At 40.9% G+C, this 23,961-nt stretch overlaps 1 protein-coding gene across 2 annotated transcripts in view; it reads right to left on the reverse strand.

Moving 5' to 3' along the window:
• Positions 1-953: 953 nt before the first annotated feature.
• LOC124798044 (leucine-rich PPR motif-containing protein, mitochondrial-like) overlaps positions 954-23,961 on the reverse strand; it is a 175,122-nt gene continuing 152,114 nt past the window's right edge. Inside the window, exons 16-17 of one of the 2 annotated variants that reach the window (XM_047261265.1) lie at positions 6,591-6,762; positions 954-1,635 (exon numbers count right to left, since the gene is read on the reverse strand). In XM_047261265.1, coding sequence (XP_047117221.1) covers positions 6,593-6,762 — 170 coding nt within the window. In that variant the 3' untranslated portion in view covers positions 954-1,635; positions 6,591-6,592. Of the gene's footprint in view, positions 1,636-6,505; positions 6,763-23,961 lie in introns of those variants that run through there. The other variant, XM_047261264.1, reaches the window with a different exon arrangement.

Below are 23,961 nucleotides of genomic sequence, written 5' to 3' on the forward strand. Positions count from 1 at the left end.
TTTATAAATCATCTTATATATTGAATAGAGGTCACAAAATGGTCAAGGAAAGTTACCTTAACAAAGAAGGTAACCAGAGAAACATATATTATAAAAAGCTAATATTTTCTTTTAGGGTCATCTCATACTTGTCTGTTAGTGTGTAAACAGTGCCAGTACACAGCTGTCAGAAGGTACATTTTATGAGATGTTTCATACTTGTCTGGAGCTGGCTAAGTAACACAAGGCTGCTGTGCTGCTGCTATGGGAAACGGCAGACCCTACGGTCACAACCGCCTGCTGCCAATGGCAAACTGAGGTGATCAATGGAATACAGGCTACTAATATGGTAGTATTTGACATTTGTTGCTGTAGTCTCCAATGCTTTTGCGTTCTTCCGTGTGGCATTATACTTGCTGTTATCTGTTTTCATCATGAAGAATGCTGAAACATTTTAGAATCTAAAATCACTTAAAACGGAAGTAAGCAGACCAGAACCAGCTGAATTTGAACTAATTGGTGCCTTGAAGCAAAAGCCAGATCAGCATATGTCATTTTTCAATGGGATAATTCTGTCCTTTGATGGTTTTGCCAATGGGAGAGTAGTGAAATTCCAGTTGAGAAAGTTACAAATTGTTTCTGAAATTAAAAGAAAAAAATCGTAAAATAGTCAGTAAATGCAAGTGTGGCTGCTTATCCTGGCATGTATCATGGACACCATTCAGCACAAGATAGCCACCATGATCCCTAAAATACCATTACCAAGACTGCACAGGGGCATTTTGCACATCCTCCCACTGTCTCAGACCACTCTGAAACCCCATCACTTTATACATCCAGTTTATAAAATAAATATTTAAAGTTTTTTCTTAAATATTTTGCATTTACTATTTTTTCTGTAACAGTGTTTTATTTTATACATGTGTCTTTGGTTCTAAATATCTTCAAATACATAACGCTATACAATATATTAGTCATTTGAATAAAAAATAGAAATACATACAATAAAATTTGAAATGTTTCATTTCCCTGAAAGTGACTGCCAAAATCCACATAGGCTGGATACCTTCTCTGAAGGATGTGTTGTGGGTTTGGACTGAAATCTTTATTCTTACATGAGGGTTGTCAAACGTATTCATACTCATTCTAAAGCAGTTGAAAAATTTATCACAATCATTTCTCCAGTCCTCAAAAGATATAGAGAATGTTGTAACATCGCATCTTCTCATGTTAATTGGATGAAGCCATTGGATCCTATTTCTTCTTATCTTCAGGCGACCATAAAAGTACACCTACAGAACTAATTTATTGTGGTCCATTTGTTTAGTTCTACGTCATACTTTAGAAACACCTGACTCAGTGCTGCAGCAACTGCCTGTCAGTTATTGTCAGTGCAGGCTACCACGTATTTACACAGCAACTGACGTGAAAAGTGCCTATGCAACAGCCGTGCATCCAGAGCCGTTTACATGGCAGCCGGACAAATGTGAAATGACCCTTACTTTGAACAAATGTAGTGGTGAAATCGCTACAACTGAACAAAACAGCAGGGCCTGATGGAATCCCCAAAACAGCAGGGCCTGATGGAATCCCCATCAGATTACCACATTTGCAGTTGAGCTAGCCCCTCTTTTATCAGTACTATACTGTAGACCCCTGAAACAAAAAACCATGACCAGTGGTAGGAAGAAAACCGAAGTGACATCCACCTACAAAAATGGTAGCAGAACATAATGATTAATGAAAACCATGTTAGCTGTATGTCTATTGCCAATACGATGTGCTGCATGCAGTAAACTGCCTACACAGAGGCGGTCCTTGACATAGGTAAACTTGTAAACGTAGTATTTGGCCTCTGTTGAATGAGATAGTCTACCATGTGACTGTAATTGTTGTAAGCAATGATGAACCTTAAGTGTATAACCAATATTAGTCATCACAAGGAATGATGAAACCTCAAGTAGAGAACTAACATTAAACTAATATCAGTTCTGTACTTAATGTTTAGTCATTGCTTGTAATGATTACCATTGCACAGTCGCCTACCGCCCTCAACAGAGGCCAAATACTATGTCTACATGTTTACCTCTATCAAGGACTGGCCCTACGTAGGCAGTTTACTTTGTACAGCATGATGTATCAGCTCATTACACTTTTGCCAAGTGGTTGGCAGAATGTTTAGATCAGTGTTCTTGGATGTTGTCTTCAATATTACATACAACAATCAGACTGTCTACATTTTGACTTCAGCATTTGGTACAAGGTTGTTATCAGTGCTAGTCATCTATTTAACAAAACAGGACATTAGGCTGAAGCTAAAATGCTGTAGCTTTACCCTAATGTCCTGTTTTGTTTAACTGCAGGCAACCTGCACATTTTCAAAGAAGCAAAAGTGGTTGTAACACAGTAAATGTGTAAGAACACAATATAGATGGTTTTCATTAATCAATAGCATTAATGTCAGCTGTGGGCTCAATATGATCAAGATAATTGTAGCAAAAGTGATCCACAAAACTAATGTCCAATATCCTTGACATTTATTTGCTGCATTTAGAACATATTCTGATCTCAAATGTAACAAAATATCTCGAACAGAATGACCTTCTCCATGTCAACCACCATGAATTCTAAAAATATTGGTTGAGGGAAATACAACTCGCATTTCTCTCATGTGATGTCTTTAAAGCCTTAAATAAAGACAGTTAGTAGATCAAATATTTCTTGACTCTCAAAAACTGTATGACTTATTGTCACATCAGTATTTACTGATGGCTGTAAGAGCCTATGGATAATCAAGTGAAATTTTTGACTGATTGAGAATTTCTTGATACAAAGGACACACACTGTTATCTTGGATAGAGGGTAGAAGTAAAATCGGATGTTCTCCATGGAAGTGTGTTGAGGTCCGTGCTGCTCATGTGTATGTAAATGACCTTGCAGACTATATTAGCACGAACCTCAGACGTTTTGCAGATGATATGGTTACCTATAATGAAGTACCGTCTGAAAAAAGCTGCACAAATATTCAGTCTGATCTCAATAAGATTTCAAAGTGCTGAAAAGGTTCACAGCTGGCTTCAAATGTTCAAAATTGCAAAATTGTGTACATCACATACATAGTATTCTTTGATTACAATATCAATGAGTCACAATTGGAATTTGTCAACTCACATAACTACAAGTCTGTAATAATTTTGAGGATACGAAATTGAATGATCAAATAAGCTCAGTCATAGGTAAAGCAGGTGGCAGACTTTGGTTCATTGGTAGAATATTAGGAAAATGCAATCAGTTTACAAAGGAGATTGCTTACAAAACACTCATGCGAGCCATCCTAGAATACTGCTCAAGTGTTTGGGATTAGTACTGATAGGACTAACAGGGATATAGAAAATATACAAAGAAAGGTAGAACAAATGGTCAAAGGTTTGTCTGACCTCTGAAAGAGCATCTTGGAAGGTGCTGCAGAAACTGAACTGGCACTTGAAGATAGATGCAAATACCACATGAAGCCAACTCATCAAGTTTCAGGAACCAACTTTAAGAGATGAATCTTAGAATAGATTACAACCATGTAAGTATCACTCCCATATGGATTCCAAAAACAAGATTAGTCTAATTACGTGCACTCAGTTAAAGCAGTTATTCTCTCCACAGTCTGTGACAAAGCAGGCTGATTCTTTCAGCTATTATGACCCCCCCCCCCTTTTTTGCAATTATCTTCAGTAGTCTTATATTTATGGCATATGCCACAGTACCCAAAATTTTCACTATTCAATCAAGGTTTTGCCAACTTAACTTTATTATCCCTTATATTCATTTAACTGGAACTCAAAAGTGTAATTACATTACCTAGAAATTGTGCTGATTACAAAATACCTGTAATATAAAACTTAGTTATCACTGTACCTATAAAAACATATACCCAACTGCTAAGTTTCATATAAAGGAGATGAAAGATATATAAATAGGTGAAGGATCTACAGTATATAGCTAGTGCACTCATTTAGTTTCAGTGCAATTAGCATTCTTATAAGAATTGTCACTGAAGTGGAATCACATATTTTAGCAAACTAGACAGCATGAACCAACAGAAATTATTGTTTTATCTAAAAGTCCTCAGTCAAACACACTTTATTTCACTATTCAGTTATTCAGAAACAGAAATTTTCAATTGTAGCTCATAAAAAAGACAGTGGACAGCAATAACTGAAAGCAGTTTTAATTATTGCAGTCTTATAAGAGAGAGGTTGTTGGAAGCCACTCTAGTCAGCCTGCAGAAGGTTAGGATATGAGCAAGATCTGTGCCCAAAATTACTGTAAAACAGGGGCGGTGGCATGAGGAGGGGGAGGGGCTATAGCCACCCCGCCCAATGGAGTATTGTGTTACACTGGATAAAATGATTTCACAAAGCAGTGAATATATTACTTCAACATATTCAATCATTTTTTATAATTATGTAGCAATATAGGTTGCAAAGTATTTCAAACACATTTTAACAAAAGAATAAAAGCGGCAAATAGCTTACTATCTAAATCAATAAATATCATTTAACTTAAAGTGGGTATCTTATTATTCATTAATATACATTGAATGTATATCAATGTAACACTTACAACAATCAAGGAAGCTAAATATGCTGGGTGTGCCTACAAACACTTAAATTGCTGACCCCAGACAAAAACTTCGAAATCACCGAACACCTGGGTTGAATCGTATTATTTTCCCGGGCGCACACAAGTTCTGTAGACGCGTTGCAGTGCTGGCAACGCCCAAGATTTTCACACCATAGTACCACTTGAAGGTCTTATTCCTGCATACTGTTTTAAATACAGTGAGGATGAAGTGATCCAGGCATCCGAGAAATATGAACAGTTTTTGGGGAGTTCTTCGCTTTTAATGAAAGGAGAGCTGAAACTATGGAAGAAATAGTGGACTGATGAAAGTAGAAGACCTGAAACAGCAACTGAAGCTCTGAAGAACTGTGACAAGCAGTTTTTCCCAAATCTATATGTTTTACTTCAAATATTTGGGACTATTCCGGTCACCACAAGCTTTTCTGAATGAAGCTTCTCTACTTTGATACGAGTAAAGACTTATTTGCGTAACACAATGGGGCAGGTGAGACTAAATAGATCGACTCTTGCAAATATCCATAAAGAAAGAGATATGGACATTGAAAATATCATTGGCATATTCAGTAAAAAGAAACAGAGACGAATGAGCATGACAAATTGGGCAGAAGACGGATATATCCAGTGAATTTTGTTACAGAATTATTTTTATATTCATGTCAAGTTCAAGTTTTTACATTCATATCATCTTCTGTATCGAGAAAATTAATGAAAACTTATTTGTTTTAATTTGACCTTTTTTATGGTTTATGTAATTTATAAAATCTCCCATGTTAAAATAAGTTTCTTTTTTTACCCTGAACTCCAAAACAGCTACCAAAAACTACTTTAAGCAACATCAAATTTTACCAATTTGTCGGCCGAGGACCCCAACTCTCCTTCCCCTAACCTCTCCTCCCATTAGCCCCCCCCCCCCCCCCCCTCCCATGACAGACTTCTAGAGTCACCTCTAGTGTAAAATGTACTGAAGACAAGTTAGCACAAATTACAACTTACACAATGTGCAGAGTTTTATCTAAATTTTTGATCTGGGAGATCGTTCTGTAATTCAGTGACTGTTTTTAAACAGTGACTGTGAAAGTGCAATTAATCTCATGAACTGTGTTAATACTCAATCATGCATTCTGCAAACTGTAACAATAGTGCTCGTCAGTGAACGGTGTCGTTTCCAAATGATATTTACTATGCACTATGCATTTTGATATGACTATCTATGTGGAAGGACAGTGTTAATAGTGAATGTGTTAATGATTTACTTGCCACACATTAATTATCATGAATCAGTACATCTATGTTAGGTAACTGCACTGGAACAATCATGATATAGGACATCAACAGAGTGTAGTATGTGACTAACCATTTATCTGTGCATAAATTATGTTAAATGAGAGTCAATCTGGCCGTAAACTACAAGTGGTTCAATATCAAAGAGCCATTGACGTATTTGAACTATAAACCTTGTGTGGACTTTATCAATAGAAAAAGCTTACTTGAGACAATCACATTTCAGCCAGATTCGACAGAGATGCAGCTACGGAGGGAAAATTAGCACAGATAAATAAGGGTTACGTTGCAAGCACATATGTGAAAGGAGTGGGAAGAAGTGGCAGATGTAAATGTTGATGCAGACAAGAGTTTTAATTCTGTGTGGCACCATGGGTATCTGATAATAGCCTCTAAAACAATGAAGAAGAAGAAAGAAAGAATGAAGAGAGAGACTTTTAGGTCTATGTTTCACTGAGTATAAAAAAATAAAGTACACAAATCAAAATGCTTATGAGAGACAGACAGATTGTATGGGGGGAGGGGGGGAACCCAAAACAGACACACAAACACACACACACTTTACAGTTAACAATACTTCAAAACATGCAATAAAAAACAAGAAAAATTACATTTACAGGAAAAAATCTTTGTTTATTAAAATTTTCACTGCACTTTATATACAAAATGCTGATAACTGTTAACATACACACATCTATCTTCCATGAATATACTCTTCGGCTGTTGGAACTGTAAATGGCACTTCACATTTGTGGCTTTTAAGTAATGATGCCAATTTAATTAGAAATTTTGGTTCTGGAATGACGTTTGCTTCCTGAGCCGATGTCCAGAGAGAGAGTGCTCCTACAGTATCACCCTGACGGCCTGTAATATCAAAACAGGTTATGAAGCAATTTGTGATAACTGAAATGAAGGTTGCTTCTTCTCCCAATTTTTAAGCTATGAGAAAGTAAGCTAAGAACATCAGTTTTAATACACAAAGTGTAGTGTACAGCAGAACTAACATCCACAAACAGAGCAATAGCGCCAACATTTTAAAGTCAATAAAACCACAAAAGCTACATAAACAGAACAGTCCTCTTGTACTTCATTACTACAACTGGCTGTGTTGTTCTCACAGTAGCATCAAACTAAGGTTACTGCAATGAAGCCAATGCATGTATATAACGCTAACTTAGCACCTTCTGCTTTGCTCGCATAGACTTTATGGCCTGCAGAGATTATTTTTGTTTTCATTTAATTGAATTTTTATGTTGTTCACAAATTGCAACACCTTCAATACTTTTCACGCTAATTATGGCCATATAAGGATGGTCTGTTCCGAATATACTTCTTGCCTAAAAGCTATTCTGATGGCTGGAGTCCAAAGTTTTTGTTAATGATGCCTTTTATGTCCTTGTGGAGATATTTCCATAGCAACTTTCATCCCCTAACAGATATTTCCTTATATCTAACCAGGACATGAAATATCAAATTTTGTAAACTAGCTTTAATTTTTTTTTTTTTGTAATAAAATATTTTCTTCAAAATTTTCATTCTCTGTTGCATTCCCTTAGGGGTTGAATCTCCAGAAATACTGACACATGTCTCTCTCTCTCTCTTTTTTTTTTTTTTTTTTTTAAAAAAAAACCAAGAAGTCAAATATCAATTGACAAAGAAACTTTAACTCACTATTTTACTCCCTTAGTGGCTGAATTTCCAAAAATGCTGAAATTTTGTTTCCAAATGATTCTTACTGTGCACTTCATTTTTGTTTTGACATGACTTTCTACTTTGAAGGATAGTGTAATTATAAATAAAAAATGTGTGTTTCAATGTTTTTAGAAATTGAACCCCTAATGGATTAAAATAGGGTATGAGACTTTTTTAAAGATAAATCTGTGAAAATTTAAATTTGACTTCAGAGTTAGAAATAACCATTTTTCACTGTTTTTATTTTCACCCACTATTTTACACCATTGCTGAAACACATATTTTTTTATTTTCTGACTGAGAAACCAAACACCAGTTTTTTGTACTTCTAGCTTCAAACTTCCCTTAATAGCAATATACTTTCAAAAAGCCTTTCACCACCTTAGGAATCAAATTTCAGACAACCCCTTCTTAAACAATGCCTACAGTGTAACATCCAAAACACAACCTCTCCTCCGTTCCACAAACTTGGAAGTTTCTATAATTCAAGGTTGAGGCTGGGCGATGATGAGTCAGCGAATCAGTCGGATCCTGTTTTACCCTCTTACGTGTTGAATTTCCAAAAACAGTGAAAAACTTTTTTTTTTTTTTTTTTTTTACTTGCAACCAAATACCACTATTCATAGATATGACTTTAAAAATTCTTTAGTAGTTCCTTAATAATGATATTTTTTTCACCACTATTTCACCCCCATACAGTAAAATTTTCAAAAAATTGTGAAACACGAATTTCTTTATTTATGACTGAGAAAACAAATACCAGTTTTCACAGGTATAGCTTCAAAAATGAAATGACAGTGACAAAAAACTCATCCCTTATTTCACCCCCTTTCCATCACCCTAGATCCACACACTCACAGAAGGTAGCTAGCTAGTGATAGGGGCCAATTCCAGCAGGATTTAGCCCAATGCTAACAATCAAAAGAAAGAATTTTATACGTAATTCTGTACACAGGTGGAACATCCTAGTTAATTCTAAAGGTACTTTCTAGTTTTAAACAAACTTTACCTGATGTATCAATATTATTGAAAGGAAAGTTGCTACTCACCATACAGCACAGATGCTGAGTCACAGACAGCATAACAAAAAGACTATCACACAACACGCTTTTGGACAACGAGGCCCTTGTCGGAAATAGATGACACACACACACACACACACACACACACACACACACACACACACACACAGACTGCTGTCTGGTTGACTGGTTGGTTTAAAAGGAGAGAGAGAGGGGGGGGGGGGGGGGGGGGGGAGGAAGGGACCAAACTGCTTGGTCATCGGTCCCTTGTCCATGTTAAAAGAATCCTACAAGGGAAACAATAAAACAAACAAGATGTAGAACACAACACCGAAAGGAAGGAAAAAATCACAAACACTACGGGGGAGGGGGGGGGGGGGGGGAGGGGGGCGCAAAAAACAAGTAGAAGAGATTAAACCAAGAAAGCAGATTACCATGTCTGGCTGACATGAGAATAAAAAGGATAAGCCAGCCACTCTGCAACACATTAAAAACTTCCAGCCTAAAAGCAGTAGAATGGTAGAGTGGAGGACACAGAAGGACAGAGGACACGTGCTAAAACTTAAAACCCACCCTCACGTATAAGATGTAAAACTTAATCAACCGATGAGACGTTGTCAGCTAAGATTACCAGCAACGAGTCTGGTAAGCGAAGATTTCGTCGCAGGGCAACCATAGAGGGACAGCTCAACAGAATATGAGCCACTGTCAACTGGGCACTGCACCGACACTGGGGTGGGTCATCACAGAGCAAGAGATAGCCATAGGTGATCCAAGCATGGCTAATGGGAGCTGGCAGAGGACCAGAGTCCTTGCGAGAGACCTGCATGGAAGACTTTCACACATTTGTAGACTCCTTAATGACACGCAGTTTGTTGTGTGTACTGTTATGCCATTCCAACTCCCAAAGCTGAAAAACCTTGTGGTGTAATAAAGAACACAGGTCAATTACAGGAATGCTGATTTCCATAAGCAGTTTCCATGTAGCCTGCTTGGCCAGCCTGTCGGAAGTTCATTGCCTGGGATGCCGATGTGTCATGTGGTCCAGACAAACACCACTGAACGACTGGACCGTTCCAAGGCATAGATGGACTCCTGAACGGTTGCTACTAACAGATGGCAAGGGTAGCACTGGTTGATAGCTTTGAGACTGCTCAAGGAATCAGTACAGAGAAGAGACGACTCGCCAGGGCACGAGCGGTTGTGCTCAAGAGCGCGAGATATGGCCATCAGCTCTGCAGTGAAAACACTGCACTCATCTGGCAAGGATTGCTGCTAAATATGCCCTCTGTGAACATATGCAAGCCAACATGAGCATCAGCCATTGAGCTGTCTGTGTAAACCACTTCCGAGGCCCAGGACATGTCAAGAATCTAAAGGAAGTGACAGCGGACAGCAGAAGGGTTAATTAAGTCCTTAGGGCCATGCGAAAGGTCCAGACGAAGCTTTGGCCTAGGTTTACACCATGGAGGTGTACGTGAATGGACCCCGAGTAGAGGTGATAAGGGGAAGGACTCCAGTTCAGACAGAAGGGATCGGATGTGAATCGTAATCATAAGCACTGACCTGGGCCGCCGTTGCGGGAGATGAATGCTGTGGTCGGGAAAAGGAGACAGTAATTCAGATGGTCAGGAGAGCTACGAATGTGTGCAGCATAACTGGTGAGCAGTTGTGCAAGTCTCATCTGCAATGGAGGGACTCCAGCCTCCACCAATACACTGCTCACTGGACTCATCCTAAAAGCTCCTGTCGCTAGTCAAACTCAACAGTGGTGCACTGGGCCAAGTAAACACAACACTGAGGGCGCCACCAAACCATAAACCACACTCCCATTGTCAAGGCGGGATTGAACAAGGGCTCTGTAGAGCTGCAGCAGCATAGGGGAGCGATCTGCACCCCAGTTGGTGTTGCTCAGGCAGCGGAGGGCATTGAGGTGCTGCCAGCACTTCTGCTTAAGCTGACGAAGATGAGGATGCCAAGTCAATCGAGTGTTGAAAACCAGTCCTAAGAATTGATATGTCCCCACTACCATGAGTGGATCGTCATTAAGGTAAAGTTCTGGTTCCAGATGAATGGTATGATGCTGACAGAAGTGCATGACACACAACTTTGCAGCTGAAAACTGGAAGCTGTGGGCTAGCCCATGACTGCGCCTTGTGGATGGCTCCCTGTAGGCACTGCTCAGCAACACCAGTACTGGAGCAGCAGTATGAAATGCAGAAGTCGTCTGCCTACAGAGAAGGTGAGACCGATGGCCCTACAGCTGCTGCTACACCATTAATGGCCACTAAAAATATAGAGACACTCAATACAGAGCCCTGCAGGACTCCATTCTCCTGGATATGGGGGTGAGGGGTGGTGGTGGGAGGGAGGGGGGGGGGGGGGGACTATGGGAGGCACACACTCGGACACGGAAAGTACAGGGTGGCACGAATATGATGTCACTAGGTTGTGTCATACGCTTTCCGTAAATAAAAAAAAAGGCAGCCAGGTGTTGGTGCCTGGAAAAGGTTGTTCAGATGGCAGACTTGAGGGATACAAGATTATCAGTGGTAGAGCGACCCTGGTGGAAAACGCCCTGGCATGGAGCCAGCAGGCCCAGCGACTAGGAGGCAACACAACCACCGGCTCACCATATGTTCTAATAGCTCACAAAGAATGTTGGTGAGACTGAAGGGCTGATAGCTACACATATCAACCAAGTTTTTACTGGGATTGAGCACTGAAATGATGGTGCTCTCCTGCTGTTGCGATGGAAATATGCCATCACACCAGACCCAGTTGAAGATGATGAGGAGATGTCGCTTGTAGTTGGATGAGAGATGTTTAATCATCTGACTGTCAATCCGATCTGGCCCAGGAGCTGTGTCAGGGCAATGTGCAAGGGCGCTGTGGAGCTCTCACTCTGTAAATTGGGCATTATAGGGTTCACTGTGGAGTGTAATCAATGAGAGGACCTTCCCTTCCACTCGCCGTTTGAGGGTGTGAAAGGCTGGGGGGTATCTCTCTGACTCAGAGGCTCAAACATAGAGCTCAGCAAAGTGCTTGACAAACACGTTTGCATCAGTAGATCAGCAGATAACATGCCATCTATGTTAATGCCAGGGCCACCTGTGGGGTCTGGTACCCAAAAACACACCTCCTCTTCGTCCAGACTTGAGAAGGTGACATATGGCACCCAATGGTCGAGAAGTACCTCTCCCAACACTCCTATTTCCATCTTTTTATAAGCTGGCGAATGCAGGCATGGAGCCGTTTAAAAGCTATTAGGTGCTTCAGGGAAGGGTGCCGCTTATAGATCACGCCTACGCTCTTTAATGGCCTCAACAATTTCCAACGACGACCGAGGTAGTGTATTTCGCCGGGGGTGCCCTAAATAACAAGGAATCGCATTTTCCACGGCAGAAATGATCATTCTAATGAACCGCTCCAACCACAACATCGATGGTACCATGTGGGGGAGATTCAATGGTGACAGCAGAGGTGAAAGCTTTCCAGTCTGCCTTGTTTAGAGCCCATCTGGGTAGATGTCCGGGGGAGTGACAGGAAGATGAGAAAGTGGTCCCTACCACACAAATCATCATGGGCTTACCAGCGGACAGATGGGAGAAGCCCTGAGCTGCAGAGGGATAAATCAATGCCATAGTAAGTCCGGTGAGCCACACTGAAATGTGTGGTGCCCCAGTATTTAAGAAGCAAAGGTCGAGTTGAGACATCTCTATCTTTGCCAGTAAGCACAGTGCCACCGCACAAGAGGTGCATTAAAATGTCCCAAAAATACGAAAGGTTTAGGGAGTTGATGAATCAGTGCAGCCAATACGTTCAGGGGTACTGCACCACCTGGAGGAAGATATATGTTGCAGACAGTTATTTCCTTTGTCATCCTTATCCTGACAGCCACACCTTCAAGAGGGGGTTTGAATGGGCACAGTTTCACTACATACTGAGTTCAGGACACATGCAAACTCTACCTGACTCACTATTATAGTCAATATGGTTCTTTTAATATTTCCTATAGCTCTGGAGGGCAGGGGTCTGCATTGCCGGGAACCAGGTTTCCTGGAGGGCAATGCAGAAAGCAGGTGTAAACTTAACAGTTGCCATAGCTCATCCAGGCAGTGGAAAAAACTGCCACAATTCCACTGGAGGATGATGTGATCGTGAGGCTGAGAAGGCATGAACCCCCAAGGAGGCAGTTTACACTTCAGGGTCACCTGCTGCCACTGACTTAGTACCTGAGCAGTCTATAACCCTTGTGTCTGAGGGTCTGGCAAGATCTAGATCCTCAGTGGACGCTAGAATCTCCACCTCATCCTCAGACACAGAGCTTGTAGGTAGCTGTGGTGTGGGTGCCACCACAATTTCCTTGTTCTTGGGGGTCTTCTTTTTGGATGTCTCTCACTGCTCCTTGGGTTTCTCTGGCTGGGAGGGCTTCACTGATTCAGTCTCCGGGACTGAGGAGGATCATGAAGCACTACTACCAGCTGCTTTTGGGCACTTCAGCCACTGGTTTTATCTTTCCCACTGGTAGAAACCAGAGAAGGGAGAGACCCAAGGGACTCCTTCTTAGCATGAGGAACCAAAGAAGATTTAAGCTTCTCCAGCTGACAAGTGGGGACTGATGTCTCCGATGGTTGGGGGGCAGTGCTCCCGAGGTAGGTGGTGCAGGAGCAACAGGGAGGGAAGTGTCCCTCACCATTAAGAGGGCAGAAGTAGTCTTGTGGCTCTGAGAGCCAATTGGAATTGGCGGAACTGACGGAGCTAGAACTTTTCTCGTAGTGGCGGCGTAAGATGATGTCATAGCCACAGGATGCAGGTGTTCAGTTGGTCCAAGGTCTTGTATTCCATGGTTTTCCCATTCTTTCTGGAGAATCCTGCGCTCCAGTGAGCAAGGGGAATGGTGCTCTCTGCAGTTGACACAGTTGGGAGGCAGGGCACATGAAGTATTGGGATGTGATGGACGTCCGCAGTCCCAACATATGATTCTGGAAATACATTGGGAAGACATATGCCCGAACCTCCAACACTTAAAACACCGCATCGGGGGAGGGATATATGGCTTGACGTCACACCGGTATACTATCACCTGACCTTCTAGGGTAATGTATCACCCTCAAAGGCCAAGATGAAGGCACCTGACTATCCTTTGGACCCTTATGTATGCACCAGATGAAATGAACACCTCGTTGCTCTAGGTTGGCGTGCAGCTCATCATCAGACTGCAAAAGAAGATCCCTTTGAAATATAATACCCTGGACCATATTTAAGCTCTTATGGGGCTTGATGGAAACACAAACACCCCCCAGCTTGTCACAGGCTAGTAGTGCTCGTGACTGGGCAGAGGATGCTGCTTTTATAAAGACTGACCCAGATCGCATTTTGGACAATCCCTCCACCTCCCCAAACTTGTCCTCTAAATGCTCCACAAAAAACTGATGCTTCATCAACATGAAGGATGCCCCATCAGCTTTTGTACATACGAGGTACTGGGGCGAATAAGCATCACTGCCATCATTAGCCTGGCATTCCTCCCATGGTGCGGCCAGGGAAGGGAACAATTTGGGGTCATACTTCTTTGCATTGTAGTTAGGCCTCGACCGCTTAGAGACTGCTGGTGTTGGGCCACCAGCAAGAGATGACTTAGTACGACACTTCATGGCGTGTTATCCGCCCTGATGCCACCCACTCCAACCAGGGGCCCTACCCACAGGCGCCACCAAGCCACAGCAAAGGCCACCTGGCCGGATGGCCATTGCCAGGAGTCCTGATGCCCCGACATGATGGACATCTACTCCTTGGCATATGTGGAGAGTTAATGTTGCAGGCATCAGCAGAGCGATCCCTGTGTAATCGAGGCAACAACCAACAGGGTATATGGCAGCCCAACCACAATGGACTGGCTCCTGTGCTGGATATGAGGCGCAAAGAAGTCCATAGTCATCGTCGGCACAAAAAACGACACTGAATAATGGATGGAGGAAAACACACCCAGGAAGGTCTCCTCGCCAAGAGATGGAGAATGAGTGGAACTGCAAAGCAAGATTAGATAGAACTGCAGTCGTGTGTGTGAGAGTTGTGTCTGCATCTGTCATCTATTTTTGACAAAGGCCTTGATGATTGAAAACCTATTGTGTGGGTCTTTTTTGCTGTGCCTATCCGTGACTCAGTATCTCCGCTATATGGTGAGTAGAAACTTTCCTTTTCATAATATTGATACATTCCATCCTGGATTTTCCATTGTTTGATTTTTACCTGAAGTACTGATCAGCAAATTCTGTTCGAGCGTATGAAACAGTCAGTAAAGATAAGTTGTGTAAAAGAACATTGGCTTAAAACTGAAATTATTTTTATCCACAATAAACTAGCAAGCTACAAACTGACTGCCAGCTTTTGCAGAGGTGAGGGGTACGGCCACCCCACATGAACCATGAACCATACTAAGTTGTGGTGCCTTGGGTGCCTCGACACAGATACCTGTGCTGTAGGTGCAACCACAATGGAGGGGTCTCTGTGGAAAGGTCAGACTAACCCACAGTTCCTGTGAAGAGAGTCAGAAGCCTTTTCAGTACCTGAAGGGGCAACAGTTTGGGTGACTGACTCATATGACCTTGTAACATTAGCCAACACAGCCTTGCTGCACTGGTACTGTGAATGATTGAAAGTGAGGAGAAGCTATGTTTTTTTCTCCTTAGGGCATCCAGCTCTATAAAATGATTATGGTATCCTCTAGGGGAACTATTATGGAAGTAAAATATTCTCCCATTTGGATCTCTGAGCATGGACTGCTCAGGAAGATATTGCCATCAGGACAAATAAAACTACCAATCTGTGAGTCAGAGTGTGGACTGTTAGATCTCTCTATCAGGTACGTAGGTTTGAGGATTTAGATATGGAAATAGACAGATTGAAGTTATATAGAGTGGGAATTACAAGTGCAGTGACAGAATGAACAGTACTTTTGGTTGTGTCAACAGAGGACTATCAATACAAAATCAAATAGTGGCAATGCAGGAGTTGAATAAGAAAATAGGAATGTTTGTAAGCTACTTTGAACTCCACAGTGAAAGCTTTATCACAGCCAACACACACACAAAGCCAACACCAACCACAGTAGTACAAGTTTATTTGTGACCTAGCTCCACAGCTGATGAAGAGATTGAAAGAATGTATGATAAGATAAAGGAAATTATTCAGATAATTAGAGGAGGTGAAAATTTAATTTGATGGGTGACTGGAATTCAACAGTAAGAAATGTAAGAGAATGAAAGACAGTATGAGAACACAGACTGGGGAAAGGTACGAATGACGATGCCGCATGATAAAATTTTACACAGAGCATAAGTTAATCACCACAAAAACTTGGTTTGAGAATCAAGAAGGTAGTATATGTGGAAGAGACTGGGAGATTCTGGTATGTTTCAGACTGTTTATAGAGTGTATTCAGAAATCTCCATTACAAACTGCTAGGACTTGTAAAGGGGAGTGAGTACATAATATTTTGAATGAGAACCTAGGTCCGGAAATGTGCCATTTCCATTCTATTATGGCTTCAACTGAAATTTTCAACTCTCACATTTCTGCTTGAGGAATTGAATTAGGTGTGATGCAGTACAATTATTAAGTAACAATTCAAAAGGAAACATAACGAAATATCCATTTATCACTTTAGCACATTTATTTGTATTAACACTTAAACATCACATTCTGAATGTGCAGTATGCTGGGTTCCTCTTTGTTTTGAAATAATATAAACATGTAATAATTAAGTGTTAATACAAACAAATGTACTTAAGTGTAAGTGGATGTTTCATTATGTTTCCTTTTTAATTGTTGCTTATGAACTATACTGCATCACACCTAATACAGCTCCTCAAGCAGAAGTCGACAAGTTAAACATTTGAATTGAAATCGTCTTAGAATGGAAATGATACGCTTCCAGACATGGGTTCCTATTTAAAGCATTACATACTCACTCCCCTCTACAAGTCCTAGAAGTTTGTAACAGGAATTTATGAACACCCCATATAATGGTAAGAGATTTCAAAATGAGATTTTATGCCGCACAACTTTTCTAGGGGTAGATGTGGGCTCTGAATGTAATTTCTTGAGTAGGAACTGCAGATTAAAAATGAAGACATAACAAAAAGGTAGAAATTTAAGAACATAGACAGATGGATATACTGAAAGAAGCAGGGATTGCTGAGTAACTGATGTTGGACTGAAATAGGGGAAAGGGATAGAATGCAAGATGAACAGGAAGCTCTGAATGATGAAAAAAGAAAGCCAGCAGAAAATCACACAGTAATTCCTGGAAAAGACTGGAGATATTGCATTTAATTGATGAAAGGAGAAAATATAAAAATGCAGCAAATGATGCAGGTGAAATGGAATACAGACATCTCAAGAATGAGGTTGACAGTAAGTGCAAAATGGCTAGAGGATAAATGCAAGGGCTATAGAAGAATGCATAACTAGGGGAAAGACAAGTGTCACCTGCACGAAAATTACAGAGACTTTTGAGGAAAAAAGTGAAGCAGGTGTGTGAATGTCAAGAGTTTAGATGGTAAACCTGTACTAAGCCAGAGGTGAAAGGAATATACAGAAGAGCTATACTAGGAAATGAAATGGAGGAAATTATTATAGATAGAGAAGAGGAAGTAAGTAAAGATGACATAGAAATATGGCACTGCAAGATGAACTGGAGTGAGCACTAAAAGACCTAAGTGGAAACACATCCCCTGGAGTAGATGACATTCCCTCAGAATTATTGAGACCCCTCGGAGAGCCAGGCATGATAAAATTATTGCCCCATTGTGCAAGATATATCGTTAATTTCACAGAATTTCTTAGCCTTGAACCTTGTGTCACCATCATTCCCCAAATCCCTCAACACATGAGCCAACCTTATGTCTGCATAAAAAACTGCAATCCACCACCAAAAAACTGATCCCGACCATATAATTGTTCCTGCTGGCAAAGGCTACATCACTGTTCTTTTGAACTGCATAAATTACCTGGTAGAAGGGCTCCACCAGCTGTGAGATTCATCCACCTACAAACGCTGCCACAGCCTTGCCGCTACTGAACACTACCTTTCCCAATGCCCGATGATTCCAAACCTACAACCTCCTTCCTAGACACCATGACCAACTATATCCTCACCCACAATTACTTCTCCTTTGAAGTGATCACTTACAAACAAACATGGGTACACCAATGGACACCCACATGGCACCGTACTATTCCAAGCCATTTATGGGTCGTCTAGAGGAATCCAACCTAACAATCCAGAATCCCAATCCTTCACTTGGTTCAGATTCACTGATGACATCTTCATGATCTGGATCAAAAGTCTGGACACCATATCCAAATTCCTCCAGGACCTCAACACCTTCTCCCCTATTCACTTCACCTGGCCCTCCTCACCCCAACAAGCCACCTTCCTAGATGTTGACCTTCGCCTTGAAGATGGCTACAGCAGTACCTCCACCCATGTAAATACTACCAACCACCAGCAATATCTCCACTTCAATAACTTCCACCCATTCTAAACCAAGGAGTCTCTTTCACACAGCCTAGCCGCCTGTGTGCGTCACATCTGTAGTGACGAGTAGTCTCTCTCAAAATACACCAAGGGTCTCACTGAGGCCTTCACAGACGGTAATTAGCCTCCAAACCTTGTACAGAACAGATCTCCCACGCCTTATCTCTACAGTCATCCCCACACCTCTCAAAGTCCCTACACAACGCCTTTTTCCAACCTCTTGCTTCATGGCTCATATACCTGTAACAGACCTAGATGCAAGACCTGTTCCACACATCCTCCCACCACCACCACCTACTCCAGCCAGGGTACAAGCACTATGTAACCCATCAAATGCAGGGCTACATGTGAAACCATTCATGTGACCAACAAGCTAAACTGCAACCACTGTGCTGCATTCTACATGCACATGACAACCAACAACCTGTCTGTCCATATCAATGGCCACCAATTAACTGCAGCCAAGAAACAACTGGACCACCCAGATGCTGAGCATCTGCCCAACAGAATGTTCTTCATTTTAATGACTGCTTCACAGCTTGTGCCATTTGGATCCTTCCTACCAACACCAGCTTTTATGAATCGTGCAGGTAGGAACTCTCCCCAAGCACATCCCTTAACCCTCCTGGCCTCGACCTTCAGTAGTCACTGACCTTCAACTACCTATCCCCTTCCCTGTTCTTACTTCAGCACTGCACAGAGCCCTCTATTCCATCAATGCATCCACAATCTTTACCCCCCCCCCACCCCCACCCCCACACACACACCTCCCAACTGCCCCTTGCTGTCCTACTCTCTCTCTCTCCACCTTGTCCTAAGCTCCCAGAAGCAGCACTGCTGTCCTATCCTCCCCTCACTTCCCCCCTCCTTTCCCCCTCCACAGAGACTGCTTCTCCCATCATGCAAAGCTGCTCCTAGTCTGGCCACGGCAGCAACCTGTGGGTGTATTGCATGTGTGTGTGTGTGTGTGTGTGTGTGTGTGTGTGTGTGTGTGTTTTGTTCAATTCAGAAGATGGGATTTTGGTCAAAAGCTTACTTGTTTGACAGTCTTTGTGTGCCTATACGCGACTCACCATCTCTGCTTTGTGGTGAATAGCGATTTATCCTTTTCTAATATTGTCAATATATTTAGCAATCTGCACAAGGATTGTGTGTTTGCAGACTAGATGAACATGATATATGGTTAAGTAAGTGTTGCTGTGCTGAATGTATTATGTACAAGCTAAAATATTTGAACAGACTGACAAGTCAGATGTAATCCTGTGACTCTTGGTTGATTTTGGTGGGATGTGGTACATTCTGATGTTGAAATTAGTGACTATAGGGTACACTACTTTGTCTGTTCTACACAGAGGATAGCAGCTGTAACACATCCCACCATGACAACCAAGGTGCAAATTCTTCCAAAATCAAGAAGCAGATCACTTTATCAACTAAATAATTTCCTGTTTCTGCATGGAAGGATGATGTTAAACACACTTAAAAAAGTTTGCAGGGAATTCTGATAAATTCAAATACATCAGGTGATCAACTACAGGACTGACTTTAACATTTAGGATATGATTCCAGCACTATTGGTTGAAGAGAGTACACTGATACTTCAAGCAGGCTATTCACAGGGCTAAGGATCTCTTAGCACACAGATCCAGGAGATGCAAATGCTACTGTTCTACACTTTTTATGCCAGTACCAATTCAACTTAAACACAAACCAATAGTCAAGCTGCTGATAGTAAAATTATTGCCATTTTCTAAGAAAATTAGTCAAGATTTTGGGAACAGTTTACTGCTTCCAGGGATAACAATCCAGCAGTGTCATCTATCAATAAACACGTTTCTCCATGATTATTTGGACAGGGAGCCTATGAATTACTGTTCACACTGTGGCCACTGCACATACATATCAGCAGAACACACACATTCTCATTTCTAGCAGTTGAGGCAGTTGTAGCCACAAGGACTACCACAGTAGACAGGGCAACTAAAACAAGTAGGACTTATTTGTTCATCAAACTAGATAAAGGGGCAATAAGGAGCTCAAAACATTTAAATCTGAAGAGTAGCATGCAGAATATCTGCGGCTGAGGTTAAGGGGTGGGAACCTACATGGTATGCAGGCACTGTAAAGAAATTTAATAAAACAGAATATTTCATATCAGGTGTCAAATACAGCACAGAGCCATACATAGAGAGATACTCTATGGATCATGTTTGTCTGTCAAAAGAGCAATGTGTTGCCATCAACGCTGCCAAGCTAAATATTATTGAAAGATCTCTCATAAAAACCGAACAAATACTGATCATATGTTAAAGCTGCTAGTGATACCAAATTTAGCATTCAGAGATTCATGGACAGTGCAGGAACTGAAACTGAGGGTAAAAAAGCAAAGCAAATCCAATTTTCAACTGTTCCTTTACAAAGGAAAAATCCAGGATTATTGCATCAATTTAATTCTGGCACCACAGCAAGGATGAGTGATATAAATATTAGTGTCAATGGCGAGGAGAAACATTTGAAACTGAACAAAGTTACAGGGCCTGATGGAGCCCTATCAATTTTTATACCTAATCTGCGGGTGAATTATTCCCTCTTTTTGCCATAATCTACAGCAAATCCCTTGAAAAAAAAAAAAAAAAAAAAAAAAAAAAAAAAAAAAAAAAAAAAAAAAAAAAAAAAAAAAAAAAACCATGTCCAACAGTTGGAAGAAAGTGCATGTCACATCCCCCTACACGAAAAGCTGCAGAAGTGATCCACAAAACTACCATTCAACATCCATGACATCCACTTTTTGTTCTGAGCTAAAACATAATGAGATTTCATGAACAGAATGACCAGCTTCATGACAACCAGCATGGATGCCAAAAAAGTCAAGTCACATAGACACAGTATTTCTTGAGTTCCAAAAAGCATTTGACTCAGTACCATACCTATGCTTACTATTGAAAGGATGATCATATGGCGTATCAAGTAAAATTTGTGATTGGACTGAGGAGTTCTTGGTATGGATGAATCTGTGTGTTACCTCGGATGGAGAGTCACTGACAGGTAACTTCAGGTGTTCTAACGAGTAGGGTGGAAAGTGAAAATGTCATGGAACCATTGCTGTTCATATTGTATATTAATAACCTTGCAAACAAATATTAACTGCCTAAGGCCGAGAGCTATAAATTCAGATTGTACCAAAGCCATGTTAATAAATGGAAGATTAAATTTTTTGAGCACCAGTGACAGTAGGCATATATTCTACACGAAGCTACCAATGTACCGCATTTACCTGAATCTAAGCCGCACCTGAAAAATGAGACTCGAAATCAAGGAGAAAAAATTTCCTGAATCTAAGCCACACCTGAAATTTGAGACTCGAAATTCAAGGGGAGAGAAAAATTTTAGACCGCACATCCAAATCGAAACAAAGTTGGTCCATTGTAACATGAGCCACAATTTAGGTCGAATGGATGAAGATACAGCTACAGTAGTTTGGCTCGAGTTGTAAGTTTAACAGTTAAGCTTTACCATGTAGCCACTGCTATGTGTCAGGCGCTTCATCCGTATTTATACAGGTACCCTTTCTTTTTCATGTGCTTCGTCTGATTTGAATTGACTGCTTATTTTGCTTTGATCTGATAAATGCTATTCTCTTTGTTATATCTACATCTACATCTACATCTACATTTATACTCCGCAAGCCACCCAACGGTGTGTGGCGGAGGGCATTTTACGTGCCACTGTCATTACCTCCCTTTCCTGTTCCAGTTGCGTATGGTTCGCGGGAAGAACGACTGTCTGAAAGCCTCCGTGCGTGCTCTAATCTCTCTAATTTTACATTCGTGATCTCCTCGGGAGGTATAAGTAGGGGGAAGCAATATATTCGATACCTCATCCAGAAACGCACCCTCTCGAAACCTGGCGAGCAATCTACACAGCGATGCAGAGCGCCTCTCTTGCAGAGTCTGCCACTTGAGTTTATTAAACATCTCCGTAACGCTATCACGGTTACCAAATAACCCTGTGACGAAACGCGTCGCTCTTCTTTGGATCTTCTCTATCTCCTCCGTCAAACCGATCTGGTACGGATCCCACACTGATGAGCAATACTCAAGTATAGGTCGAACGAGCGTTTTGTAAGCCACCTCCTTTGTTGATGGACTACATTTTCTAAGCACTCTCCCAATGAATCTCAACCTGGTACCCGCCTTACCAACAATTAATTTTATATGATCATTCCACTTCAAATTGTTCCGCACGCATACTCCCAGATAATTTTACAGAAGTAACTGCTACCAGTTACTTCACTCTAAGCTGAAAATGCATTATTGTACTGTGTCATGCATTGTTTGTCGCATTCTGATAATGAGTTTTACGACCTGTCACCACTCGCAGCATGGCTTGCTTTTGTGTGGGTTACCACGGCTTACAAATAAAGAGAGAGAGAGAGAGAGAGAGAGAGAGAGAGAGAGAGAGAAAGAGAGAGAGAGAGAAATTGTCTCATAAGTGAAACAATGGCAAGAGACTGCTATTTGTTGTTACTTACACTGCTGCTTTCTTGATAATGATCAGCAAGAACCAGATAATACACTGCATATGATAGAATATGTTCTGAACGACAGTTTAGCGAAAATTTTTCTCCGTCTGAAAATCTTTGCAGACGCCTCTTTAGTACATTACATTCTGCACAGAAATTAGAATCATCTCAGATATAAAAATCTAGTCAGTTGCCATGCTTCATATCTGACCGTATCACTATTCAGCATAAGAATAATACAAATATAAACATGACATGATACGTATATTCTTCCGCATTTGCTTTTGTCTCACTGTAGTTGCGTGTTTATTAGGCAGACAGGATTTAAATGAGATAGCAGCAAACACGAAAGAATACCTGGCAATATGTTTACAATCTTCTACCTTTTCTTTTAATTTATTTACTGAGGCAGAGGTTTTAGTGCTAGTATTTATCTTTTGTGCTTGCAAATCATGCCGGTGTAGCGCTACATACATTCAACACCAGAAGTTAGTTGTGGCGGCACCTACCAACATTTTTCAGAACTTCCCCTTACTTTGCACTCGATTCTAAGCCACATGCAGTTTTTTGGATTACAGAAAAAAAGTGTGGCTTAGATTCGAGTAAATACGGTATCTGATATGCTTCCGTCTCCTGAATTTACTGGAACAGCAACTTTTTGTTCATGCATTTGTTCACAACATAGTAAGTTATCTTTATTGTTCGGAACATTACTGCTAGATACAGACGTAAGACCCATTCTGAAAATGATCTATTTGTTCTAAAGTGTCTGTGATGTGACACAAATCACATTTTGATATAATAAACTAACTGCATGTCCATGTGAATTTAAAAATACTGTTTGTGTAAAATACACATCATTAGGCATTTGTGGATGGATGTAAGAGATGAAATCAAGTGAAGTGAAGTGAAGGGAACTACTTCAGTTAATTTGGAATAGCAGAAGTCATCAGTGACTAACTGTGGTCATTATTTATGTATATATACTTGAATTTACTACAAATTTCCAATAATTCTGAAAAACTCAACCTCACTACTGTTTTAACTGATTATATTTCATTTTCATTGCAATGTGGAAATTCTAATGAACTGCTAATACTCTGAAGCTTTTATTTGATAAGCAATGGATCCCCAAAGTTTTGAACTCCAAGAAATGCAATTAGAGATTTCAAAGCTTGTGTACCACCTGTGGAAAGGAATCGTGACATTTCAAAACTCCTGTAATAAACAAAATGACCTACTCAAGTTAAAATCCAGAATAGCAGAAATCCCCTGCAAGCAAG

This window comes from Schistocerca piceifrons, chromosome 5, assembly GCF_021461385.2.
Source record: "Schistocerca piceifrons isolate TAMUIC-IGC-003096 chromosome 5, iqSchPice1.1, whole genome shotgun sequence".
In the NCBI taxonomy this organism is placed as follows: Eukaryota; Metazoa; Arthropoda; class Insecta; order Orthoptera; family Acrididae; genus Schistocerca; species Schistocerca piceifrons.